This window comes from Bombus vancouverensis, chromosome 8 (genome assembly GCF_051014615.1).
Source record: "Bombus vancouverensis nearcticus chromosome 8, iyBomVanc1_principal, whole genome shotgun sequence".
Classification (NCBI taxonomy): domain Eukaryota; kingdom Metazoa; phylum Arthropoda; class Insecta; order Hymenoptera; family Apidae; genus Bombus; species Bombus vancouverensis.
The window spans coordinates 10,761,560-10,786,587 of NC_134918.1; the positions used below are offsets into that span (position 1 = coordinate 10,761,560).

Genomic DNA, 25,028 nt, shown 5'->3' on the forward strand with positions numbered 1-25,028 from the left:
CCACCTTTTTAGTCGTGTTTATAGAAATATGAATTTGCATAAATATCCGCGGTCTAGTATTTGCATATACTCTTGTTTTCCACTGAAGTATGACGAAAATCAAACGTAACAAAAATGCGGTGGAGGCTTCGTTTTTTGAGAAAATCAAGTTATCTTTTCGTCGGGTTCTATATTTTCTTTTCAATCACATCAAATTGTTTGTAGCAATATGAAACTACTGCTAAATGATATAAAATTTGATATGTAAATGTTATAATAAGTGCAAGTCTGTGCAAATCGTTTTTGTAGCCATTGTATTAGGAAGAATTATAGAAAAGAATATGCATTTCCTGCGATAGAACTTCGAGTTTGGTTTTCCTCTAAAATTATATTGTACGATACGGTTCATCTTAATATGTAGAAACACGTAGGTTTGTACAAGTATAGTGAGATTTCTTTCAAGATCTAGCAGAGAATGTTTGCAACTTGCACAGATTCTACTACATATAGCGAAATAATGATGGTAAATACTACACGAAATGATACGAGGTAAGCACACTTAATTGCAAACGTGATAAGGAAGTAGTAGGACGAGATGATAAAATCACTTTCATAAGATAAAACAAACAAGAATAACATAATTTTTGGACGTGTTACACTTTACATAGATATGAAAATGATAAAAGTAAGTAGTAGCGTTTATAGAATACAATCTGAAATGATAGTTCTTTACAAAAATTTAGAAAATACAAATTTTGTTGAATAATGTTTTATAAAATTCATACGAAATTACATATAAGGAAATATAAATATAAATAAAATATAAGGAAATATTTTTCAAATGAGAATGAAATGAATTAACCATACAAATAAATAATACTATCTGATGTATTATATTATAAATATAAATATATATATTATATATTATAAATATAAAATTTTACGAAAATCAAAGTAAATCAACAACAAAGAACACTATATCGTATGTTTGTTGATATCTTGGTAAATATATACATTTTTTAAAGAAATGCGATAATTGGATATCAATGGTCAAGGTTTCTATGTAATGTACACAGTAAATTTATTCTGCTGATGTCGTTTACGCAGAATTCCTATCGGCCAATACACAAACACACATGCTCGACATATAGATACGTGTATCGACAATAATGAAAGAGCAGGTGAACAAGAATTTCTTTTTCCTGGAACGTGACATAGGGTTCGAAATGTGACTGTATACTATATACGAAGGTAAACGGGTTGCAAACACCACTTCAGCTGAACTTATAACTAAAACGTCGATGAATTATTCAAGGAGACACTCAACTGAATAATTGATACACATGAGAAGTCAATGGGCGCATATACATATGTATCTATGTAGTATGCATACGTATGCTCGCGGTTCACTTTGCAAGCCAACGAAAGTATGCTTTCTGAACGTTTAGCAGCTGCACAACATGTAAATTGCTCAATTTTATCCCCAATTAATTCTATGGCTTGACGCGTCTCTCGAAGCAATGAGGAGAAAATTACTGCACGAGACACATGATTTTGAATTATGTTTTCGTTAAGTTCAATTTCGATTTGAAACTGTTATGTTCGTTTTATATTTTTATACTTCGTCCGTTTGAAATAATGACAAAATTAATGGTGCTTTCGCCGTTTCATTTTCATTCTACTTTTTTGTTACTTTCCATACAAATAGAGTTACTTATTCTTTCTTCAGCATATAATAATTTAGTAATAAATATATCTCTTCTTTAATGTTTGTATTTTTCTATTTTTGACAGCCTAATTACGATAAATAAGTTGCCACTAACGCAACTATTATCACTTATTTTTATTTCAATAATTTTATTCTTGTATTACATAGGCATTGCACACGTACACCTGATATTGGCACTTATTTTTACTGTGCATCAAATTTTTGTATCTTCCTATGTTTTAATTCATCAAATGGCGCAATTAATTAAACAAAAATATATAATATTATAAACATTATATATATAATGATATATTTTTTGTACAGGACGAACAAGATAAATATATCGTACAGAAATGTCGATTATTTCTACAGATGGTATAGAATTTTTATCACAGATTATTGATCGTAAATATTAACAGTAAAAGATACTTAAATTCCCAAAATTCCGTCCTAAATACTGCAAAGTTCTGCTCTCGCTATAGCTGAACTCCACAAAATTGAAATTAGGGGATCCACGATCCTGAGGCTGCTGGGACATTGCTGATGATAAGCATTCTGTGGTTTCGTGGAATCTCAATATTGAGCTGTCATTAATTGCAGCGATGAATCTCTGCGGTATCGTCAAATTTCGTGGCATTTGACGAGATCGCATTGTTTATATCAGAAAAGGAACTTCGGTAGTGAGTTACGTTCATACATTTGTAGATATACATATTGTACGATATATTAAATGTAACCGATGAATTCTTAGCTCATTAAAGAGAGTAAAATCTTTTTCTCCCACTTCTAATGAATATATTAGCATTTGAAACATTATTCCATAAAAATAGAAATAAAAATGAAAATCTATAGAAATAATTTGCATTAATAGACACCATAAATATAAATTCGTAGTACAAACGAAGTCATTGAAGGTTTCGTGTCAGAGAAAATCGCGTTTGAAAATTTATCAAATATACCTACGTGAATTCGCCTAATTTTCTAGACAAACTATATAGTATATTGAAATAGCAAACTAACATTATTATATAAAGTAAATTAATTATATAATACTACACTCACATGAATATTATTCAAATATTGGAACGGTATGCAACATGTATTAAATCTCTATTACAATGTACTTCAATTAAAATATTTCTTTTAATGCACGCCTTCAAAGCAGCTCATTATAAAGTAATAATTTGAAGTACAAGCAAAAACAAAATTTAATCGGTATTAATAATCATTGGTTAATACCGATTGAGGAATACCTGTAGCTACTAATTTCAATATACCGATAGCCGGTTATTTGAATTATATTATTCAAGTTAGTATACATAATTCATCGCGCGTTCCTGATACCTGCTAGCTAGGGCCTATATTATGCGAAATTTCGTAGCTGGCTTTACACGTATTGTGCACTGTTGAATTGCCGTTGACCCTTCCATCCTGTGTACACGAACTTTTTTTCTTTTTTTTTTGTCAGGAGATCGTCAGAAGATGAAATCAACCACCGTGTGTAATTAAACAGCGATGCTCTGAATAATGATTCGCTGTTTCCTCTTCCTCTTTGGTAAATAATGGCGAACGAGTTTGTGTACCGGTACGTTTCCACGTGGCCAAAGATATTTCCTTGTGGCCAAAAGTTTTCGAAAAATCGGCCATTCGCCGAGCGTAATCTTATGCTAATACAGTGAACGCTTTTTTCCACGTATAATTGAAAATTAAGATTAATCATTTATTATTACCGTGTTAAAAATGACTCGAAGCGTTGAGATATTTTAAGTAATATTTCACATGCATCGCGGGGAATTTTAAAATGCGGGCGGCCGCATTAATTTGAATTTTAAGAAGGCGAGCAAGACGCCAGGTAGGTACGAGGAAGGAAGTTGAAACTCTTCCGGAGACGAAGGTAAAGGTTAAGTTGTAAACTATAAAATAGTTGAGACTGTGTTGCTATTTTTAAAGGTTCTTCTTTCTTTCCTCAAAATCTTTCGAACAGATATCCAAATGATTTAAAATGTTACGTTCTATTATTTTAAACCGTAGTACCTTGTTCCTTCGTGAATATTACTTTCATTTGTGTGTGTGCAACGATTGTACAATGTAACTACTCAAACTGATAATCATTGTACGTATGTATATCGAACGTACATTATAAATCATTTTTGCTGTCATTCGAATGCTACTTCAACAATAATACTAATCGTGATTAAAATTTGTTGCAAATTTGCTTGATCGAACGTACCTCTGTGACACTGCAACCGTACGAGTTTATTAAATATCTGTTGTCTTGATTTGATCTTCATCGATGTTCTATCACCTTATTCAGAAAGATCATGCTTTTCAAGGAGAAACTATGCATCCGCAGAAGAGGAAAAAATATATTCCTTGAGTGTCGTTTCTTTACTCTATTTACTACTTACAAGTTGAAATAAAGCTAGATTCAATGTTTTACACGGGAAAGAGAAGTTTGAAGGGGCGGAGAATGAGATAAACGGCGCTTCAGCTTTAAACGACGACAGAAGTTCTAGTTTCCACCTGAAACCTGCGGCGGTTGTTCGCCAGAAGCGGAGAGGATCGGTCACGTACAATACCTCGGACCAGATCCCTAGTGAGCGGGCACTTTCGTCGATCTATTAGTCGCTCAATTACCCAAAATACTCCGAGATACGCGCGTTGGATACAAAGTCCTCTGGCAGTATTCGATACACTTCCGGCATCGTAGTCGATAACAGGGATTCAGGAGCTGCCCACTGCTTGCGATCGAACGATTGGATACGTCTTATTGTCGTCGATGAACTTTTAGTTAATTGATTTTTTTTCTACAAACGTTCTGTTCGTTCCTAGTAGAAAAAGATGAGACGGAAGTACAGATTACGAATTGACAAGATAGAAGAGATAATATTTCCAAGAAATTAATTTGAATTGTTGCAATTGAAAAATCAAGTTAAATAATTTCATTTCAGTAATTAAAACATTATTTAAGGGACATGATCTTTGTTCTTTTATAACACTATTGTGTATATTTCAGCAGACTCGATTATTTCAATTTTAATAAGTATCTTTATGCAATCACAAGGTTTTTAGGAAGCTTTTCCTTACCGGAACATTAATGAAGAAAGCAGAGTAAAAGTTATTCAACTTGTACAAACACAATTAGCAACAGAGCAGTGACTTTTGTTATTACATTTCCTTTTCAATTCAATTAAACAATTTTCTCCTTTTATCTTGAATATCCCATAACAGTGAAATATGCGAAACGTTTCGCAGTAATATATTCCTTCACCTTACATTTAATCAACGGAAAATATTTTCTTAATTCAAATTATCTTAATTAAAATTACGTCGTTTTCTAGGTTGTATCTTTTATACGTTTCGGATCTACCTACGTTAAACACGATATCACTAACATTTGCCAATGACACAACGATAATTGCAAGTCACGAGGACCCACATACTGCATCCTCGCGTCTGCAAGACCATCTAAACCTGCTTCGGAGCTGGTAAATGGAAAATCAAAGGTAACGAGACCAAATCAGTGCACGTAACTTTCTCCTCAAGAAAAAGTCAATGCCCTCTTCTTAACAACGCGAGAATACCGGAAGCGACATCGTTCCGATACTTGTGACTACATCTGGAATCTTAACCGAAGGGAATACACGTTAATAAAACAAAATCAGATTGATCGAACAATCAAAGATATACGTAAAATATTGGCTAATAGATCGAAGATGAAAATTACCATTGGAGAACAAAATCCTCACATGAAAAAATAATATTAATATCGATATAGACATACGGAATAGAACTTTGTGGATGTCCTAATAAATATAGCATTGCCATTCTACAGAGAGGCCAATCAAAAATACTCCGTTGAATGATCAATGCACCGTGGCACGTATCGAATCAAACTCTCCACGATGACCTCGGCATCCCCTTCATAGCAAACACTATCCAAAAAAAGAGTATAAAACGTCACAGCAAACTAGAAACGCACTGCAACCCTCTCGTGCAACTACCGCTGCAACAGCAAGACTTTCGAAGATTAAAAAGCCCCTGGTCAATCGAGTCCAGGCAAGGAAAAAGAGGTCTTTTCACTAGAAGAAGCTAAAATGATCCTAATTACTCGGGACTTATATCATTATATCAGCTAAAAAGATTGGCTTATATATATAAAGAGGAAACAAAAATTGTATAGTTTAAGGAAGCAATTAATCATAATTATTACACGTTTAATCAAAATATTACGCGTTTGCTGGAAGTCAGCGCACGATATCGTCTCAGTACTCTTAATGACAAATGCAGTTTAGTGGAAGACTGTTTCCTGCGAGAGTAGAGCTTGGATAGTACAGTATTAGCCGACCTATTACCTTAAACGTCCTCGAAACACGTGTACAGTGCGAAATCCTTTGGGCTGCGTCTGATACGCCTGCAGCTTTAAAGTCAATAATTAAAGGAGTTCTGCTACCGGCTTGTTATCCTTTAGCACCACGTTCCAAACTTTCTTCACGGCTAGACAGATTTCCATTTAAACATATTTTGTATTTACTGCAGAATGATCAAGAGTTGTCTTCACTGACTCATTGAATTTATCAGGTTTATGTGTTTATCTGTGTGTATGTATGAAACAATTAGCCAATTTTATCACTAAGTATGTTTGTTACATACAAATGTTACAATTATTGTGCCTCGTCTTATCAAATCCTGTATTTCGTATTTGTATACAAATGAAATATTTTAGGGTGGTTTTATAATTGTGAGAAGTTATATATAAAATTACATTTGTCGTTTATAAATCAGTCCTCTACATATATATATATACAGTGTTCGCTTATATTAATAAATTGTGAATTTGTGAACGTTAATCTTGTTCGTCTTATTCAACATGAATTCGTTCCTATTTTATTTCCTATAATAGGTGAAATTGTTATATTGCAAGAAATGAGTTCGAAAAACTAATTTACAGAAAATTTTAGTGTTTCTCGTATTATTTGTCATTATTAAATATTGAACTTTTTAAAAATTGGACCAAAACGAGCAGCATGTCTTTATCGTATCATAGTCGTTGATAATAGTATGTGTACTCACTTTATAACATAGACAATATGTACTTACAGCATTTTTTTAAGCTTTAAAATTTGAATATGTTAAATACCCTATAATATACATATAATCAGCTGTAATTGAATCTACGAAATTATACTTCAGTTCTTTAGCAGACATTTTACAGCAAATGATAATAGTCTGTTCTAACATGAAGCAGATAATAATTATATGCAATCGATCATAGTGGATAAGGCAGAAATGTTATAATTTCTAATAAAAATATTCTTGTCTACGAAAACAGCAGAAGAAAATAATAAGACAGTGTATTATGGTGATTTGAACCTTTTAAAGCTGAAAAATTTACATTCCAAATAGAAAAAATATGCACCACTAAAAAGTCATAATAAAAAAAATATATATATGTATGTTAATCATTTCTTCGAATAGATCGCATATTTTTTTTTTTTTAATGCAATGTAACTTTGGCTTTGGTTGAAAATTGTAATTACAGTTTAAATTGGCGTTTAAGTTAAATAAATTCATTTTCTCTCCATATTATTAAAAGTAATCGGTTTTAGTAGTCTCAAACAATGATTTGCTTGTTTAAATACAATATGTCATTATTATGTCGTTTTAACAGTTAATTGAAATGCCGTTCAGTAAACTCTTTTCAATTAAGTTGTACGAACGTCACATCTATATTTTTCATTTTAAATTTGTGATACGTATATAATAACATTTATTTGCACGAAATATTTAAGATATTATCAGTGCATTATTATCATTATATTATATTATTATTATCATTATGTATGTTAGACATTGTCAACAGAAATTATATTCATCAGAGAATTGCTCCGCGTTTAGTAATTTGAATGTTTCTCACCTACAGATTATAGCATTCTGGTAGAGCAAATTTGATAGCAAGAATGAAAAAGTCACGATGATGAAGACCGGGTGATGTAACTCAGCTTGCGCTTGTTGTTAAGAGACCTTCATTTCCTGATTCGTATCTCTTGCCCACCAACCATTTCTTAAAGTCATCCAGAACGTCAGACATCTCGTTGCATATCCCGATGGTTTTCACGATGAAGATGATAAATACGGTCAAGCAATTTTTGTTTTCAAGCGTATAACTGTTGTAATCGCATCCTGATGAATTCATTACTAATGCGAGCCTCAAGACATTTGCCTGCATAAAGTACACCATTCTGTTGCTTTAATTAGTGGAGTGATTTTTGTAATTGTGTCATACACGTGTATAATCGTATATGAATAGTCTTGCGTGTGTCTAGATTTATTCCTTACTTTCTTTGTCAAACAAAAATTTCATTTTAATTACCAACAATAATTCGAATATACGAACTTGATATGCATATAAAGAATATGTACTCTTTTTCGATAATCATCGAATTGCAAATGATCAGTTATCGTGCATTCAATATGTATCTTATCCCTTAAAGAGAAAATTAGGATCTGCAATATCAATCTCATACAAAATATAATATTATCCAATATATTTATCATCTACTATAAATATTCATGAATCTGATATTCTATGCAAAATGATATTGTACCTGTCAAAATGCAAATAATCAACGATAAATTATCCAATTATGAATAAATGACTTGCTACGTAAGACACTGACTGACGATACTTCTCGAAATATTGTCAAGCGATATACTTGAATATCTGTCGATTCGATGAAGTCGATTTGAACGATGAACATCGATTAATTAATATCGAGAACTTAATTTTCATAACGTTTCATATTAAAAGTATCGTATTATCGAACTATGTGTGAAACATAAATCGGTTTTAGCCGAATAATTATCCAATCGATCGTATCGATTTTCCGTGCTACCATCGGAACGTAGATTGGGTTAATTGATCCAAGACAGCGTCATCCACCGTGAGATCGGGTCCTTGGTAATCTGATAAGCGCGTAGTAGAGGATAAGCTGACTCCCGAAGGAGGATCACGTCGATACGTGGAAGCTGTTCTTCACGCAAGGGAATCGTGTCCTGGTCGCTCATCGACGACGATCAGACTTCCTTAATGCTGTTCCTGGTTCTCGGAGAGAACAGCTGTACCATTGGTGAGATTTTTGCACAACTTACAGAGACGTGTCAACGACCGGACGATTGCAGTCCAATCCCTCACGGTATAACAGGTCTCCGACTCGCAGCTTTTGCCTCTGCTCTTCGTGCTTCCTTCGTTGCGTGTCCGAGGAACTTGTGTCTCGCACGTTGATCCTTTGCTGTCCAATTAGAGATTCCAATTCATTATAGCACAATCCACTGTTACGGTTTTCGTGTTAGTTTCTGTCTTGGAAAATCGATAACGGGCTGCATTTGTCTCTCTATTCTAACAATCGTTCTTTTGCTATACATATATTTATATAATGGCATTCTCCAATATGGTTTCATTATGTCTCTACAGTAATAAAATATCGAGACACTAAAAATATCGAGTGGCTGCCATTTGAATTTTTCTACTTATTCGAAGAACAAAAGGAAACACGTAATTCTGCTATATTTTCTTCGTTTTCAATATACGAATTGAATGTCTTGCAATGTTTTACAATTATAAAATAATTTGAATAAGAGTACTATTTTTATTAAACTGCTATTATGAATTAGAATGTTATTAATTGATACAGTTAGAATAGAATTGCGGAAGTATCTTAATATCATTTATAAGCACTACCTGTTTGCCGTACATTATTGCAAGTTTCCACAATTCAACGATACCAGTGAATGAATTTAAAAGCAGTTTTTTGTCACTGCTGCGTAAGTACATTTCATTTTCAAAATTAAGGATATTAAGAGAATATAAAAAGAAAGTTAAAGTCCTAATGGAACTGCACGCGTTCTTATCTCACACCTTGTTATATTATTTTTGTAGACGATTTTACGCTTCTTATATTAGTCATTGTTTTTTCTACATTAGCATTTTACACTTTTACATTATACTTAACATTTACGCTTTACGTTTTTTACAATGTATAAGAGCAAGATTTTACGCTATGATGGTTTAATCGTGCAGCATTATCTCATGCGTGTAAGATACCACACACTAAAGTATTCTCGTGTTAGTATGAAAATCAAGGCTGCTCCAGATAATCGGGGATGTAATGAAGATTGACGATCCGATAGCAGATAATGACGAAAGCGTTGTACGTGCAAAGATATTATGTGCAAGGGTGTAATGTCTGAAGAAAATGTCAAGATCATTATCCGTGAGATAAGCATTGTGAATTCTTACGAATTATCATACTTCGTTAAGAAGCGGATTCATTAACCGCGATATCTGACTTAAGAGGTATCTTAATTGCAATAAAATCAGGTGTGACATCCTAACGACGGTTTTAATCATTATTTATGACTATGGTTCTATCGCAAGTATGTTGTTAACTGTATATATTTTTATTACACAACTGTTATTATGTCTGTGTGTGTACGCGCGCGTGTCCCTCATTATACGTTTCATTTTCGTGAATCCTTTAGTAATGCCATATCGCTTGAAAATTACACGTACCTTATTACTGAAAAATATCTGGACATCTTCTTATTTTTGCAAGGTGCAATTCAATTATAAAATTATGAAAAGATCAACACAACGTGATTCTTCTTTTCGTTATTATTACACCTGTGCATCGTGGAATATTATGGAATAATGTAATACATTTTTAAAAATTAATACAGCGGATTTTTACGCAATTTCATGTTTTTGTGTAGAAAGCTAAAGGGATGGAATGTACGCAGTAATTTGTTTTGTCTACTGAAGATTACGACGAGTACTGCGTCTTATATATTTTATATATTATTAAATTCATTTATTAATTACTATTATACAATATTAAATTAATTAAATTTATCATAAATGCGTGAAAAAATCCATAATCTACTAACGGATATGTAACAGTAAAATTAGCATTTATAGTATCAACTCTTATAAAACAATTCTATCGTTCGAACAATTCTTTATCCTTAGATCGTTTAGTTTCTAAGCTACTGACCGGACAAATAAAGTTCTTCTGACTTGGTAAAGATATTACCGCGGTCATAATACAAATAGCAGGAAGGTATGACAAAGGATAAATAGGCGATTGAGCAATTAATTTTCTATCCTTTAATCTAAATTGAAACGTCCGAAGAAGAATTGGTGAGATTAAAACAATGTGATCGGCACGCAACTCGCGCGCTTACGTTTCCATTAAACTCGCGAGCACACTGTGGAAAGTAATTTGTTCGTGGCACGTGAACTGACTGAAATTACACGAATGGATGAGACAGGAATGCTCTGTAAGGTGTGAAAAGACAGCACGATGGCAAAATAGATACGTTTTGTTATATTCTGTTCGTCCTCCTAATTGCCGGTCCGTGCAAATCGCGCTGAAAATATCGCGTCGTCTGACGAATGAGGAAACACGCAAAGACATCTAATTAGCTGGAACGTTTGTCACACTTTCAACAAGTTTTAATAGGGCACTCCCACCCGAGACGAATTACTTTCCTCACGACCGGAAACATCGCGATATTTTTATGTGTCTTTGCGACAGTCGGTTGGAATTTCTCGCGTTAATTCCGTACGAAAGTCTATTTGTTTATCAAAAGAACGTAAGGTAATTTCCAAGCCGTCCTCCTCGCCGCTATCTCTCGCGTTCGTTTATTTACCTTGACGAGAAGCAGTTCCTCGTTACTAATTAATTAACCAATTAAAATTCAACGAAAGACCGTCTGTATCTTCCTGAGAAACTGTCTACAGCGAAATATTAATTCCTATATTTTCGCAGACCAAGTACATACGGCCAGCCAAAGAATTAATTATCGATACTTCGATATTAATTGTCTAATTAGGAACGCCAGTCTTCTTCTACGGATAAATAAGTATCAGTTTTGGTTCTGTTCTTAAAAAAGTATTGTTCCTTCTACTGTGATCCAGTCGGAAAGTTTCGTCGGAAAGAAGCTTGTTTCTTCATTGAATGGAAACATCTATAAATATTATTCCATTGCTATTCGATTTTGCAATTACTCGTGTCAGTTATATATCGAATAATCGTGGAATCGATGGCCAAGAGGGAAAGGTTTACTTTAAATCTCACACTCTACATCTCAACAGTAACGACGTACACGATACACGTTCCTTGAATTCGACACGCGTGTACATTAAATTAATTTTCTTCACGAACTGTTCGTCGCTTCAATTACGGAGTATTACGCGGCCATTGGGATTGAATATAAACGAACTCGACTAGCGTTTATGAAAAATAAACAGGCAAAAAGATTCGCGCTTGGTCGCGCATCGATGTAAGTTGCCAGGTTTAAAGTGTCCACGCTAATTAAGCGGCCGAGAGATCGATTCGAAGATCGGTCGAAATCACGGTAGCTGGCAACAATCTCCGACCGACACTCCTGTTTAATCGACAGTAGTGACGTTTATGGAAGCCTCTTGCTTTGCATAATTGCCGCTTATGCACGTTCAACGATGGTGCAAGAGAAGAGAGGGAGAGAAGGGAGAGAGAGAGAGAGAGAGAGAAGGGGCGTCTTTGGTTGCCGGATGGGGTTGTTGGACGGTTGGCTACGTGTTTGTGTATTTCTGCGATGTGCCGAGTACTTACCACGTACTTGCTGCTCAGAATGGCAACACTAATGGTACCTCGACAATGCAACGAGCTGCAAACAGGACTCCTGTCTTTATGGGGTTGCTATACTCCCCTTTACCTACCTCACCTCTTTCCTTTTCCGTTTCGTTTACCTTTTATTTTTCATTTTTTGTCATGTATTATACGTGCCTGCCACGCATAAGAACAAAACCACAAAGAGACAGAAATACAATATAAAACCGGACACAGTTGTAACATCGCCGCGTAAGGAATACGATAAACTACCTTAAAAGAAACAAACGTATACTTCAAAATATAATCCATCCAGACCCAACAGCGTCGCTAATGATCTCGCAGTCGATGCGACGTAAAACGTGCAAGAAGAAGAGTTTTCTTTTTGTTTTTTTTTTTTTTTTTATAAATATCTTTGTATACAGCGAGTATGGGGCGTGTCTACGAGAATCGAGTACAAAGTTCGAGCAATCACATTTGGCTTTCTTAATGCTAAGAACTCGTCAAAGAAGTAACGGTGTTCGATTTAAAACAAATTTCGTACAGGTTTGCGGGGCACATCAGAAACTTATGACGCGTGTGCACGATTTATTCGCATAGCGGATCTTTACGACAAGTAATATCCTACACGCGCTTGTGCCCTTTCCGTGTGTCGGTGCAATTTGTCCTGAATGATGGCGATGCACTATTGCAATATCACCAAGGACAACTTACGACTCTCTTTTTTCCTCCCTTGTTTCTTTTCTCATCCGGAGTGCGTCATTGCAGCTTGTGTCAGTCATACGTAGGTACACACGTATGTACGTAGAAAGTAGATGTGGAAAATTTTCTTTTATTTATCTTTGGCGTTCGTTACGTGAAAGATTTTCGCGTTGATAAATAATTGCGTAACAAGGAAATGGAAAATACATTGCGTACTGTATTCTGAATATTTAAGGAGTAAAAATACTATCTTAGATTTAATATAAATTATAATTATAAGCGTAATATAAATAGACCTAATATAAATTAAAATTTATTATACCATAGAATTAATTTTATTTAAGGTATCTAATATAAATATAATATAGTGGTTATTGAGTACGTTTGAGCGACGTAAGACGAGCGATATGAAAAGTTATTGGCTATGTTATTCTGTTTCTTAGCTTTACGATCAATATATACGTATATTTGGTGAATAATTCATCAAACGCTGCGCTAAAATTGTTTCATACGCCGATGTATATATATAACTGTAAATGTGAGTTACCGTGGAAAACTGGGAAATGAAGTGCACTAACCTGTTCTGCAGATTCGGTGATAAAAGAGTGGCAATATTGTATGCTGAAGTGCGCTCTAGGCTCTCGGGCGAGGAAGCTGAATTGAGCGTGCTGAGGTTCACAGGTTGCGTACGAGATGCGCCTTAACGCGTGCGCCATTTGCACGCACTGAAAAAAATGAAAAACAAAGCCGATAATTGTTTATACTTTCAAATCAGTTTATATTTTCTTACATGTTTGTGCTACAGTTTTTTTTTTTTTTTTTAGGGCAGATTAAGTACACGCGTTCTTGTAAGAGCAAAAGAGAACAATTTTTCTCTAAACACTTCTTAATTTCAAAACAAATAATAGCTTTTTATTCTTAGGTTTAATTTCATTTCTAAGTTTAATCAATCATTGATGTTTAAAAGTAATGATAATCACACACTGCTATTTTGGATTTCGATGTGTTCTACGTAAACGAGTGTATCTTTCATGATTTTGAAAGGACCTAGCAACGTGTGACTTTTACATTACCTTTACGTTGATATTAACAGCTTAATTATAAAGAGTGTACATCACAGGCGCCTTTTCATTAAAATAAATGACAAAATATGTATGCTGAAGCACGAAATAGACGCATAGAAAATAAGAAGCGAAACAGAAATTGAATGCAACAATCGTAGATCCCATTTAGATTTGTACCATTTTATCTTTCTCTTTTATTACCGAAACAATTTAATCACTTCGATTATAATCAGTTTCATTATATTATACACATTGCTTACTAAGCAGTTTTATGTTATACATATGCTTAATGATACGCCTTGTGGTGGACGGTGAGACTTGTTGTTGGTTAAATTAGTAACGAGACGAGTTGATTTAATTAACTATATTTGCAGATATTTTAAAATGTAGAGTACAAAGTTAATCGCAAGCGTTGCTTGCTTGATAATATTCAGATTCGTTATACTTATTCGTTCGACTGACTGAATCTTGGAGAACATGGTCGTCTATTTATACTGGTCGAAAGGGTTAGCGGAAGGTTTAAACTTGTCGCCGGTTGTAGGTTGCAGCGAAATTGCTTTGTCCAGAGTTTGTTCATTACATTATGTGCGTCGTACAGTGTTAATCCTCTGTGGCAAAACAACTATGTGAGGCATTTTCGTATCGAAACGCCCTAAGACGCATATGCCGCTACAGTCTAATAAATAATAAATGTTCGTCAACACGAAATCGATATATATACAGGGTGGTTGGTAACTGGTGGTACAAGCGGGAAGGGGGTGATTCTACGCGAAAAAAGAAGTCGAAAATATAGAATAAAAATTTTTCGTTCGAGGCTTTGTTTTCGAGAAAATCGACTTTGAATTTTCGCTCGGTACGCGTGCACTTTATTACGTCTCGTTATAACGGATCTCACTGTAGATCGTTGTCTCGATGGAAAAATTAAAAAAAATCTTTTATTCTATATTTTTCGCGTAGAATCACCCCCTTTCCGCTTGTACCACCAGTTACCAACCACCCTGTATATATCGAAGAAACGACTGAGCGATGTCCACATTGAACGCGCTAAGCAATGATGTATAATAGAACAAATATCAGGCGGACATTTGTAGAATCGATGAAAGTAAATTTAACGTGAATTTAAAATGTTCGTTTTTCATCCTAAATGAAAGAATTTAACACGCGATAAGAGTACTTATCCAGCAATTGTGAAATTAGAGAGAGGCAGGTATATTTTATCAGCTTTTAAAAGAATGAAACGCCAGTGATTTCGCGCCGAGTCTCGACGAGCTTGGAAAGATCGTAATACCAACAATTTCCTCCGTGTTTACCGCGTGGGATCTGACTATTTGCAAAACGGATGGTAATTGCAAGCTTTCATTCCCTTTTGAATACTAAATAAAAATGTCTACCGAATAATGATACGCTACTTCGAAGGTACGTCAGGTCAGAAGATCAAAGCAGCTTGTTACGTTTCAGTCTGCAGGCACCGGCAACATTTCTCAAGCATAAAGTAGCAACGTCTCTCGCGACATCGTTCTCGCCCGTTATCTTGTGTTATATAGATATTGCGGAGCTCGTTGAATTTCCCTTTGCGATTTTATGCGCTCTTACTAGTTTTCACCGTTTGCTTGCTCCCTCCCTCCTGCCTTTCCTTCCCATATTTTTTCGTGCATGTTCAAAAACTTAGACGCCCTTTTGAAGTGTATCGTAACGTTCTTCAAACGCTAGTTTGTTCGGTGGTCGCGAGTAATGGTAATGAGAAAAGTATACCCTTTCCTGAAAGGAGAGAACTTCTATTTTACGTTCAAAAATGAGATACTTGCAATATCGTTGGGATACTTTCAATATATATACGGTGGATCTTAACTCTTCACGATAGATTTTACTAATAAGTTTATATAGTCGTAAGTGTTTAAAAGAAGGGCAATGAATATTATATAGAAATATTAAATTAGATATATTTCAACTTTCAAATGACAATAACTTCTTTTTAATAATTTATTACGTGCAATAATTTTACATTCCACGATTACGTTGATTTTCTGTTCATTTTAATTCTTGTTTCATTCGTACGATGTAATAGAATTTGTCCGTGCAATTGCATTAGAAAATAGTAGCATCATACATGGGATTATAGAAAAGAAATGGATATAGAATCATACACGTAGAAAAGAAATAGTAATTTGATAATGGTTCGACGATAAGTTTAATGATAGACGCGTGAAACGGTCGGTGTGTAGGAAGGGTTGCTCGTCGATAGGCGCTCGATGTCTGAATTATCGAAATTTCGTTACTAGAACGCAAACAGATCTGTTGTTTGTAACATATTGTATGTTTTCTTGTCTTTATAGCAACGTTGTCCAAACCTTACAAGTAAACCAGGCTTCCCTAGCGTTGTGCATTGTCTTTCGTATTAAGAGCAAAAAAAAGAGAAGTGGGAAGTCATATGAGATCTGCTGATCTCATTTTGAACTTCCTTTTACCTATAATAATGATACAAGGAGCAATATTATGTACTAAGATCAGCATATTATTTAATTATAATTTGTATAATTTCATAATTTAATTATGAATATGTAATAAATATGTATATATAAAGAAAAATTATTCTTTTACATATTTAGAAATTTTCACTAATTTGCATGAAGCATTAAAGAAATGGAACGAGTAGAAGCTCGACGTAGAACTGCACAATTAAGTAAAACTTCTTCTTATTAATGTACACTTCTATCTTAATTTTGCATCATTCTGATTAAATCAATGAATGGCAATGACAGTTGTATGAGTTGAGTCTTTGAAGCAGCACGTATAGAAAAAATAGCATCCTCATTAAAGTAGATAAGTCATAAATATCACTTAAATGCATCGAAATGTCAAGAGATATCGTAGCTCGTTATAAGCGATAGTAAATCTTCGGCGAGGTCGAACTGATGAGCGTAGGATGAATTAAAGTGAGGCGAGCCGAAGCGAAGCACTGATAGAAAATACCCAATACAATTTTATACAACAGAAAGATACATATTTTTCAATACCTACAAACACGAATATATATTCATTACAGCGTCATTTTCTAGAAAGAAAGAAACACCACTTTTATCATATCTCATATTCTATAAAATGTTTATTATGTTCGATTTATCACCTATTTTCAATATTTCCTATTATAATATTTATATATCCTCGTGTTATTTTATATTAAGAAGAGACGAATATGTATATATTTTAAATACAAATATACATTTTGCTTTTCTTGTTAATTTATCAGTATTACACGACTTAATATCTAATTGATATTTATTTAAAATTAAATAATTGATTTGCCTCGTTGCTTAATTTAGCTTGTTGAATGTTCGAATGTTTTAATTGAAATGAATAGATAAATCGCAAAATAAATAATAAAAGACAGCTAATATATTTGAATTTATGAGAAAATGTATGAGTGACCTTTACTTCTAGCGTTTGATTGATGATATACTAAACAAACTACTTGTAGGTAACGGTACTGCGCTTCTGCAAATGTGGTTGACAGAGTTGATTGGAAGTTATGTTATAAACATTATCCATCACAGATTGTCTAACAACACTTTTTCTCCAAATATAACGTTCTCATGTATTTCCATTATATGTATATTCAGATGTGTCTTGAATTTCATACTATTTTTTAGAAAATCATTGATACTCTTCTAAGAATGTGCTATTACAATGGCTATTGTTAAAGCACGTTGCTTTGCGACGAATAAATCCAAATAACAAATTCCTTTGGGTAAATGAAATACGATTAAAATTTTTACGAAGAACTGTTTTAGTAAACAAAATTGCACGCGATGTCGTACATATTTTACAAATTTGTTGGTATGCAATTAAAGCAAGTAAAATATGTGCTATATTTGTTATATTTCTTATTATTCTATTACATTCTTAGAAATTCTTACAAATTTTTAAAATATATTTTATCTCTTGCATCTTTTTCTTTAAAGAAAATATATTAGTGCATCTTGTTTATACATACAGATATATATATATAAATAGAAAGTATATAAATATAAAAGTAGAATATAAGTATAAATATAATATATTATAAATAAATATAATATAAGTATAAATATAAAAATAGAAAGTATAAATATATTTTAATTCATTAACTGTTATTTATGGCATATTTATAGTTTACGAAGCTTGTAATTAAATAAAATACTGTGCATAAATAAAAATATAAAATTTACATCGTTACAGTGATAATAATTTTGAAATAGGAATGTGCGATAATCTCATTTACAATAACAGAGAATGGAAATGATTACCTATAATACCGACGCGTACAAGTTCACACATTAGGCAGGTCTTAAAATTCTTAGTTTCGATGATTGTCGATAGAGTACGCTATTTCATAGTAGTCGTTTCTGGGATACTTATTTACAGCTATGAGTAATTTAGAATTATACTTCATTTATAATATATATAATAATAATAATAACGCAAATCATTTATTTACAACTTCATGATCTACACTGAAATTATGCTTCGTATTTACGAGTAATTTTTTTGTAGCACTATCGAACTTTTATACTTAAAAAATTAAGCTTATGTTACTGGTAACGTTGAAAAGTAAGAAATATGTAATGTGTTAATGAAATATGTGAAACGAAAAAAATGTGCGAAATAAAACCAGAAAAATGTAGCGTGAAATATAATAAAACGATTTTCTTTCATTCGAGACATGTATAGCTATTAATGATCGACAAAATAAATATTGCGTTGGCAACTAAGCGATTGCGGATTTCGTCAATACTACCTAATGGCAAAATCCGCAATCACTTAGTTGCCAATCCAATATTAACAAATCGTACAACAAAGAAAGAAAAAAAAATTGGGATATCGTTATAACACTCAACGGCTGGAAAACTGAAATTACACAAAAGTAATAAAAACGTTGTTAAGTTAGCGATGTCATACAATTTTTTCATTAAAGCGGAGAAACTCGATTAATTGTGAAACCACCCGAGATAAAATAATCGCGCGATTTACATGCATCTAAAATGATTCATCTATCTCTATCTAAATTTTAACACAAGATATGTTTACTTCTACAAGCTCAGGAAAGAAATTAAAAGATAAGAGTATATACTCCAAACGTAGCAATTATAAAATCAAATAACGTTGCGTATTTGAACGTTCCATCTGACTGTTTGCTCTGTAGCAGTTCATCTAAAATTTTGTCGCGAATTTTGTATCATTTTGTCATCGTGAATTGAATGGTTTCGCCGTTTCGTGTTCGCACAGGCTGTCCGATAATTAGGTAATCAATCCAACGGCGCGGCGGAGGTGAAGCATTGTTGTAGCGCTGCCTCGATTAACACGGCGCGGCGGCACGTCGCGAGGAAAGAGAACGAATAAATCGCAATTATTGGCCACTTCGGTCCTTTTCGAACCGGCCCGAGATGAAGTTTCGTTCATCGAATTCGTTCAGCAACATGGAACTTTTAATGGCTTGCAGCCGTACCTCCGTTCGCAGAAAAATCCGCTGCAAAAGTTCGTCGTTCCTGGCGCGCGAAGTCTGCTGCCCGAACTTTCAAGCGATTTTGAGATATTGTTCGACTCTCCGGCGAATCATTCGCAACGGTCAGTCGTGAATTTCTAACTACGTATTCGATCGTTATATCGAACTATGTTAACGCGCCACTTACAAAGATTTTAGAAGCGTAATCGATAATACTAAATCAACGATTGTATTAAATTATTAATTGCTCTCTGCTACCGTATCGTAGCGAAACATGCTTTTCATATTGAGTAGTTTTCTAGTATCAATTATTTCTAGTACAATATCGCGAGTGTATTGTACGTGTTATAAATTCGTAAAGATAGATTTACGTTCATTAGTTATTTAGGATACTGGAAATCATTTTGGAAGATATAATAGGCGAGCCTGAAATAAACGAGTACTCGTAGCCTGTACATATCTGTATAACGAGAAACTCTGAGAATAAATGGAATTAACGATTCTATAAACTTTTTCTTTATACATTGGAATACATTTTTCAATTCTTGTTTTTTTAATAGTATTCCAATCAAGTGTGTAATAAGTATATTTCTGCAGATATTTTTTCCATTTAAAATTTTGCCATTATTTAATGAAAAAAGCTACGTGCATTCAATAAATAATAATCACGTTTCCACTAAATTACAGTAAGTATCTTAATATATTAGGACCAATTAATTCAATGATAATATCATAAAAAAATTTTTAAAGCAATAATCTTTCGAACATCGTAATGTTCGAACATAAATATGAGTTCCTGCACATTGACACGTATACAATATACACATAACATATTATGTAGCAGATCAATTTGAAAAAAAACACATAGATAATTATGGATACGTAGAACATATTATCTAGGCGTGAATTTTCAAATCACTTTTAGGCAATAATTACATATAGATTGAAAATACATTGATTTGCGAGTTTAAAGAATACATAACGATAACTGTATAAAATTGTATCATAATAATTTGTAATATTTCATTCTAGTTAAAACGAAATGTTTTCTTTCCTACAGTAACAAATATTTACACAGATTGTACGAAACAAGCAAATGAGAGTTGCTTGAAATTTAATAACAAATTGCAATTTCCCAGATAATCCCTCGCTTAAGGTAATCAGATCCAAATAACACGATTTATCAGAGTTTCATCAATACGTGACGAACAATTGTATCTGCAGGAACGAAATCCCGTTACGAACGTGCAAATCACATCTTGTTGGATGTGGCGTTGCTTTGCTTCGAATTAGTAGCGTACCTACATATCTATGGTGTTTCCATTGTGGTAATCATGCAACTAAACAAAGCTATTTTTCATATTTATTGAAACGTTCTATGTGTATCTACCGAAATGAAGTGCGACCAAAAAAGTCGAATATAAGTATTTTCCTATTTTTCCAGTGTTTACCAACTATATTGAATTTAAAAGAAAATAATAAAATAATTAATCTATTATTGTTGATATATACATATGGAAGCGTATAACAAAAAATTGTTGATAGATGACATCAATCTGTTTCTGGTATGTTTCTTCTTAAAATTTATAACGCGGTAGAAAAATTCGTGATTTAATGAGAACTACCGAGGAATTTTAAGAATAGGGAAGATTTTCATAGGCCAGAGATGTACAAAATTCTAAATAGAAAAATAACACATCGAGTACATCGACTACTTCATCTCATTTTATGTTGCAAATTCAACTTCAAGAAATACAAACACTTACGTAATATAATACTGCGTATAATACAATATCAATGAAAGTAAATAATACTAGATACGTATATTAAATAAAAATGTCCATTACTTGTTTTGAATTTATGATAAAACACACTGAATTCCACTTATTCGAACGATTCACAAGTAACGTTAAACAAGAACTCTAACTCTAAAGTTCTATCAGAGCTACAGAACAATAGAAATTAGATACAGTTTCGCGCAGGTTCGTAATTTTCCGCAGAGGAACAAAACGTTAATAGAAATATGGCAAGTCACTTTCCATGATTTCATATTATTTGAATATCAAACGGTATATTGACCGTATCATATCGTTTTTATGAATTTTTATTTGGCCAGTCAGTCGATTCGAAAGAAATGTGCATCGACGTTGACACGTTTATAAGACACGCGAGGAAGTTTTAATAAGTCAAATTTATATGTCGCTTCAAAACTACACTTCAAATATTCTCACAGAAATACTCGAGCACGGAAGATGAGCTCTCTTTCGACGTATTCTTTCGTGAAAAAATTACGATTACGCTAGCGTGCTACCACGAGCTAGACGTATTCTCACCTGAACCTTACAGAGGACGTGAGGTCACGTATGCTTTATACAGCCCGGCCTACAGTATATACGTGTACGCTTCAGTATGCATAATGTTTATAAGCCGGCGCATCCGTAACATGGTGGGTCTCACGACGACATAAAATATTTTTATATCGAAGGATACCCCTGGAAAATATTTGTATATCCACGACTATCGCTGGCGCACCGTAAATAACTCGTTCCAGCCGTGTTATTTGACGACCGGGCAGCATTCGCATTTTCATCGATTTTTCAACAACCACCCTTTCTTCCTTTCCCACCCATCCCCTCTGGCCCCGTACGAACCCCAAGGAAAATAATTGAAGAGACGATCGTCACGATAGAACAAATTTCGGACCCGAAACACTTTTTCGTTCGTTCGTTCCTCTTGAATTTTTCATACATCACGCCGGCGCCATTTCATGTGCTGAAGTTCTACGTGAGAAACGTAGAAATGATTTTCATGGTTTTGAAAGCACCGGAATGAGTTCTATATCTTTCTTCTCAACAGCGATATCGTCGTCGCGGCGAACAGAATGCATTTTTTAAGAGGAACATTTAGCAGGGCTGATATGGTTGACCCTTTCGATGCGACCTGAAAATAGATTCTTTTGCTTTGTGAATCCATATCGTACATTTATGATACCAATAACAGAAGAGGAGAAATAATAACATTAATGTTTCAATGTTTCTTTTTGATAAAAAGTCATTTTTTTCTTTTTATACTAATAATTAAAAAACGCGAATTTTGTGTTATATCATTGCTGTGTTACAAAAATATCGCTACAGTGGTTAGGAAAAGGACTTTGCATTTTATTTTCACAGTATCAAATTTTTCTAGTCGTATAAAAGTACCAAATTACATTAAATTTAATATATTTGAACTTGATTAAGTACAGAAATACAGTAAAGAATGCAGTAACGTGCAAATACTGCCACTGTAGTGATCGTACGTATCTTTCTAAAATCGCGAACACTTTTATTCTGTTTCTCGAGAAACTGGATAAAGCACAGGTATGCACAATTATTGCAAGTTATTAGAATATATAAATATATATTTTTTGAATTATTAGAACCTCGGGTGAAGAGGAGAAAATCTGGAAGAATCAATTTGATTCTCTACAAGTGGCCAATTCTCGTTCACGTGTTGTCGCACGGAGTTCTAAAGAAAATAGAAGGAAAATGATGGATGCGAAGGAACAAATATGGACTCTTACGAGGGAACTACGATCTGCGGATTCACTTCAAGCGGTGACTGTACGTGCGGAAGATATAAACGATGCCACAGAGCAGAGACCATCAATAACTTCTCCTTCATCTGTTCTCGTCTCGGCCTTTTCCCTTTGTACAGGAAGTACCGTCTATCTGGGTAAACCGTTGTCCTTCGTTCTCGTATCTTACTAGACTGCCTCTTGCCATACGGTTTTTGAACTTATCTTCTTCGTCCTTATCGTTCTCCTACATTCGCGATCGCGCACAGAATTTTAATGAACCATCATTGAAATTCATTAAGTGAGAATATTTGTCGAATAGAACTTAAGCCGAAATGGATATTCGAAATTGCATTTATAATCGCTTGTTCCAACGGATGACAGTTACGACGCACTCGAATTATGCGAACCGTGCGTACTATCTCTTGTGACAACTTTCAAAGTTGACGACGATTATTCATCCTGTTAACAATCTGTTCACCGTTCTTGTACATTTCGATTCTTTGTCAAATTTTGTTAAATCCTGTTCATCGTATTTAATCGATTCATTATCCTGTTCTTCATATCTATCACTGTTAATTAAACTACATAGCTTTTATTCATTTATTTAAATATCCATTGCACCGGCTGTACCACATCAGTTTCACTACAGCAAATTCTAACAGACACCATTATTATGTTTCCGGTATCAAAATGAAACACAAATTGTCATTTTTGTATTAAAAGTGTGACATATAATTATTCGAATTACACATATATTCGTACAAGTGAATATACACATACTTATATGTTAATATAAAAATCTACATATTTCTATCAAAAAAGACGTACAACTTTACTAACTTTTCCAGTTCGTAAGTTGTCAGAGAAAAATAATTATTCCAGTATAATTTATACATCTTACAACAAATTGTATTAGGTTGTCCGAAAAGTTTCTTTCGTTTTATGAGAAAATAATAGACGCATAAATTATATTATTTTATCGAATTACGTAGGACCCATTGTGTTCTGTTGAGATAAACACCGTGACATTTCACAGACTTGGTTTCACGTTTATATGAGGATACACTGTTTTAAAAAACACATTTGCGAAAGAAAGACACTTTCCGGACAACCTAATATTTAAGAAGAAATAACGAACTTTTAACATAATGAATATAATAGGAATCATAAAGTTGGAAAAATCGAAACGTTCAGAAATTTAACGATCCGTGTAATTGTTCGTAAAGAGTTTGAATGTGTGTAAACGTAAGAATATTTTCTTATCAAAGAGCTCGAAGGGAGAAAAAAATAGGGGCTGCCCATTATCGTCTTCTAAAGGAGGTGTCGATGCAGCAAACTCGCGTAAAGGGAGCAATGGGATTCCTCCGGGATTTCTGGATCCCCCGGAATTCCGTAGTAGCTCGCCGCGGTCTATTTCCGCCGTGGAACTTTTTAACGAGCTCTAAGAAAAAAGTTTTTTGTCCTGAGTGATTCTTCTTGATCGGCCTTGCCAACGAGTACTAGTTCAATTACGATTGCTTACATATCTCTGTATTATTATTATTATAAAAAGTTGAGAATTTCATTGACATTAATGATCCTTATTAATTCTATTAGAATTGTTATCAATTGTTACATGATATAGTCGTTGTATGTTTTTGATTTTGTTAGGATACATATAATCGAAGCTATAAAACGAGTATAAAATAATATTTTATTCGTATGACACGTATAATCATGAAATATCATAATCAAGTTTTAAGATACTTATTTTGGGAAGACATAATTCTTTCGCAATCGAAGAGTTCTTTCTAAAATAATTTCCACGATGATCTATACGCGTTATACAGAGAAACACGAATGCTGCACGGTTAGCTGCTATAGTACAAATTTTATTTTAACATGG

The 25,028-nt window shown here is 33.6% G+C and overlaps 1 protein-coding gene across 6 annotated transcripts in view; it reads right to left on the reverse strand.

The window, feature by feature from the left end:
• The window catches only part of LOC117162782 (EGFR adapter protein), a 276,395-nt gene that overhangs the window by 64,300 nt on the left and 187,067 nt on the right, over positions 1-25,028 (reverse strand). For all 6 annotated transcript variants that reach the window (XM_033344736.2, XM_033344737.2, XM_076620896.1 and 3 more), the window contains one exon: positions 13,620-13,766. In XM_033344736.2, coding sequence (XP_033200627.1) covers positions 13,620-13,766 — 147 coding nt within the window. The remainder of the gene's footprint in view (positions 1-13,619; positions 13,767-25,028) is intronic.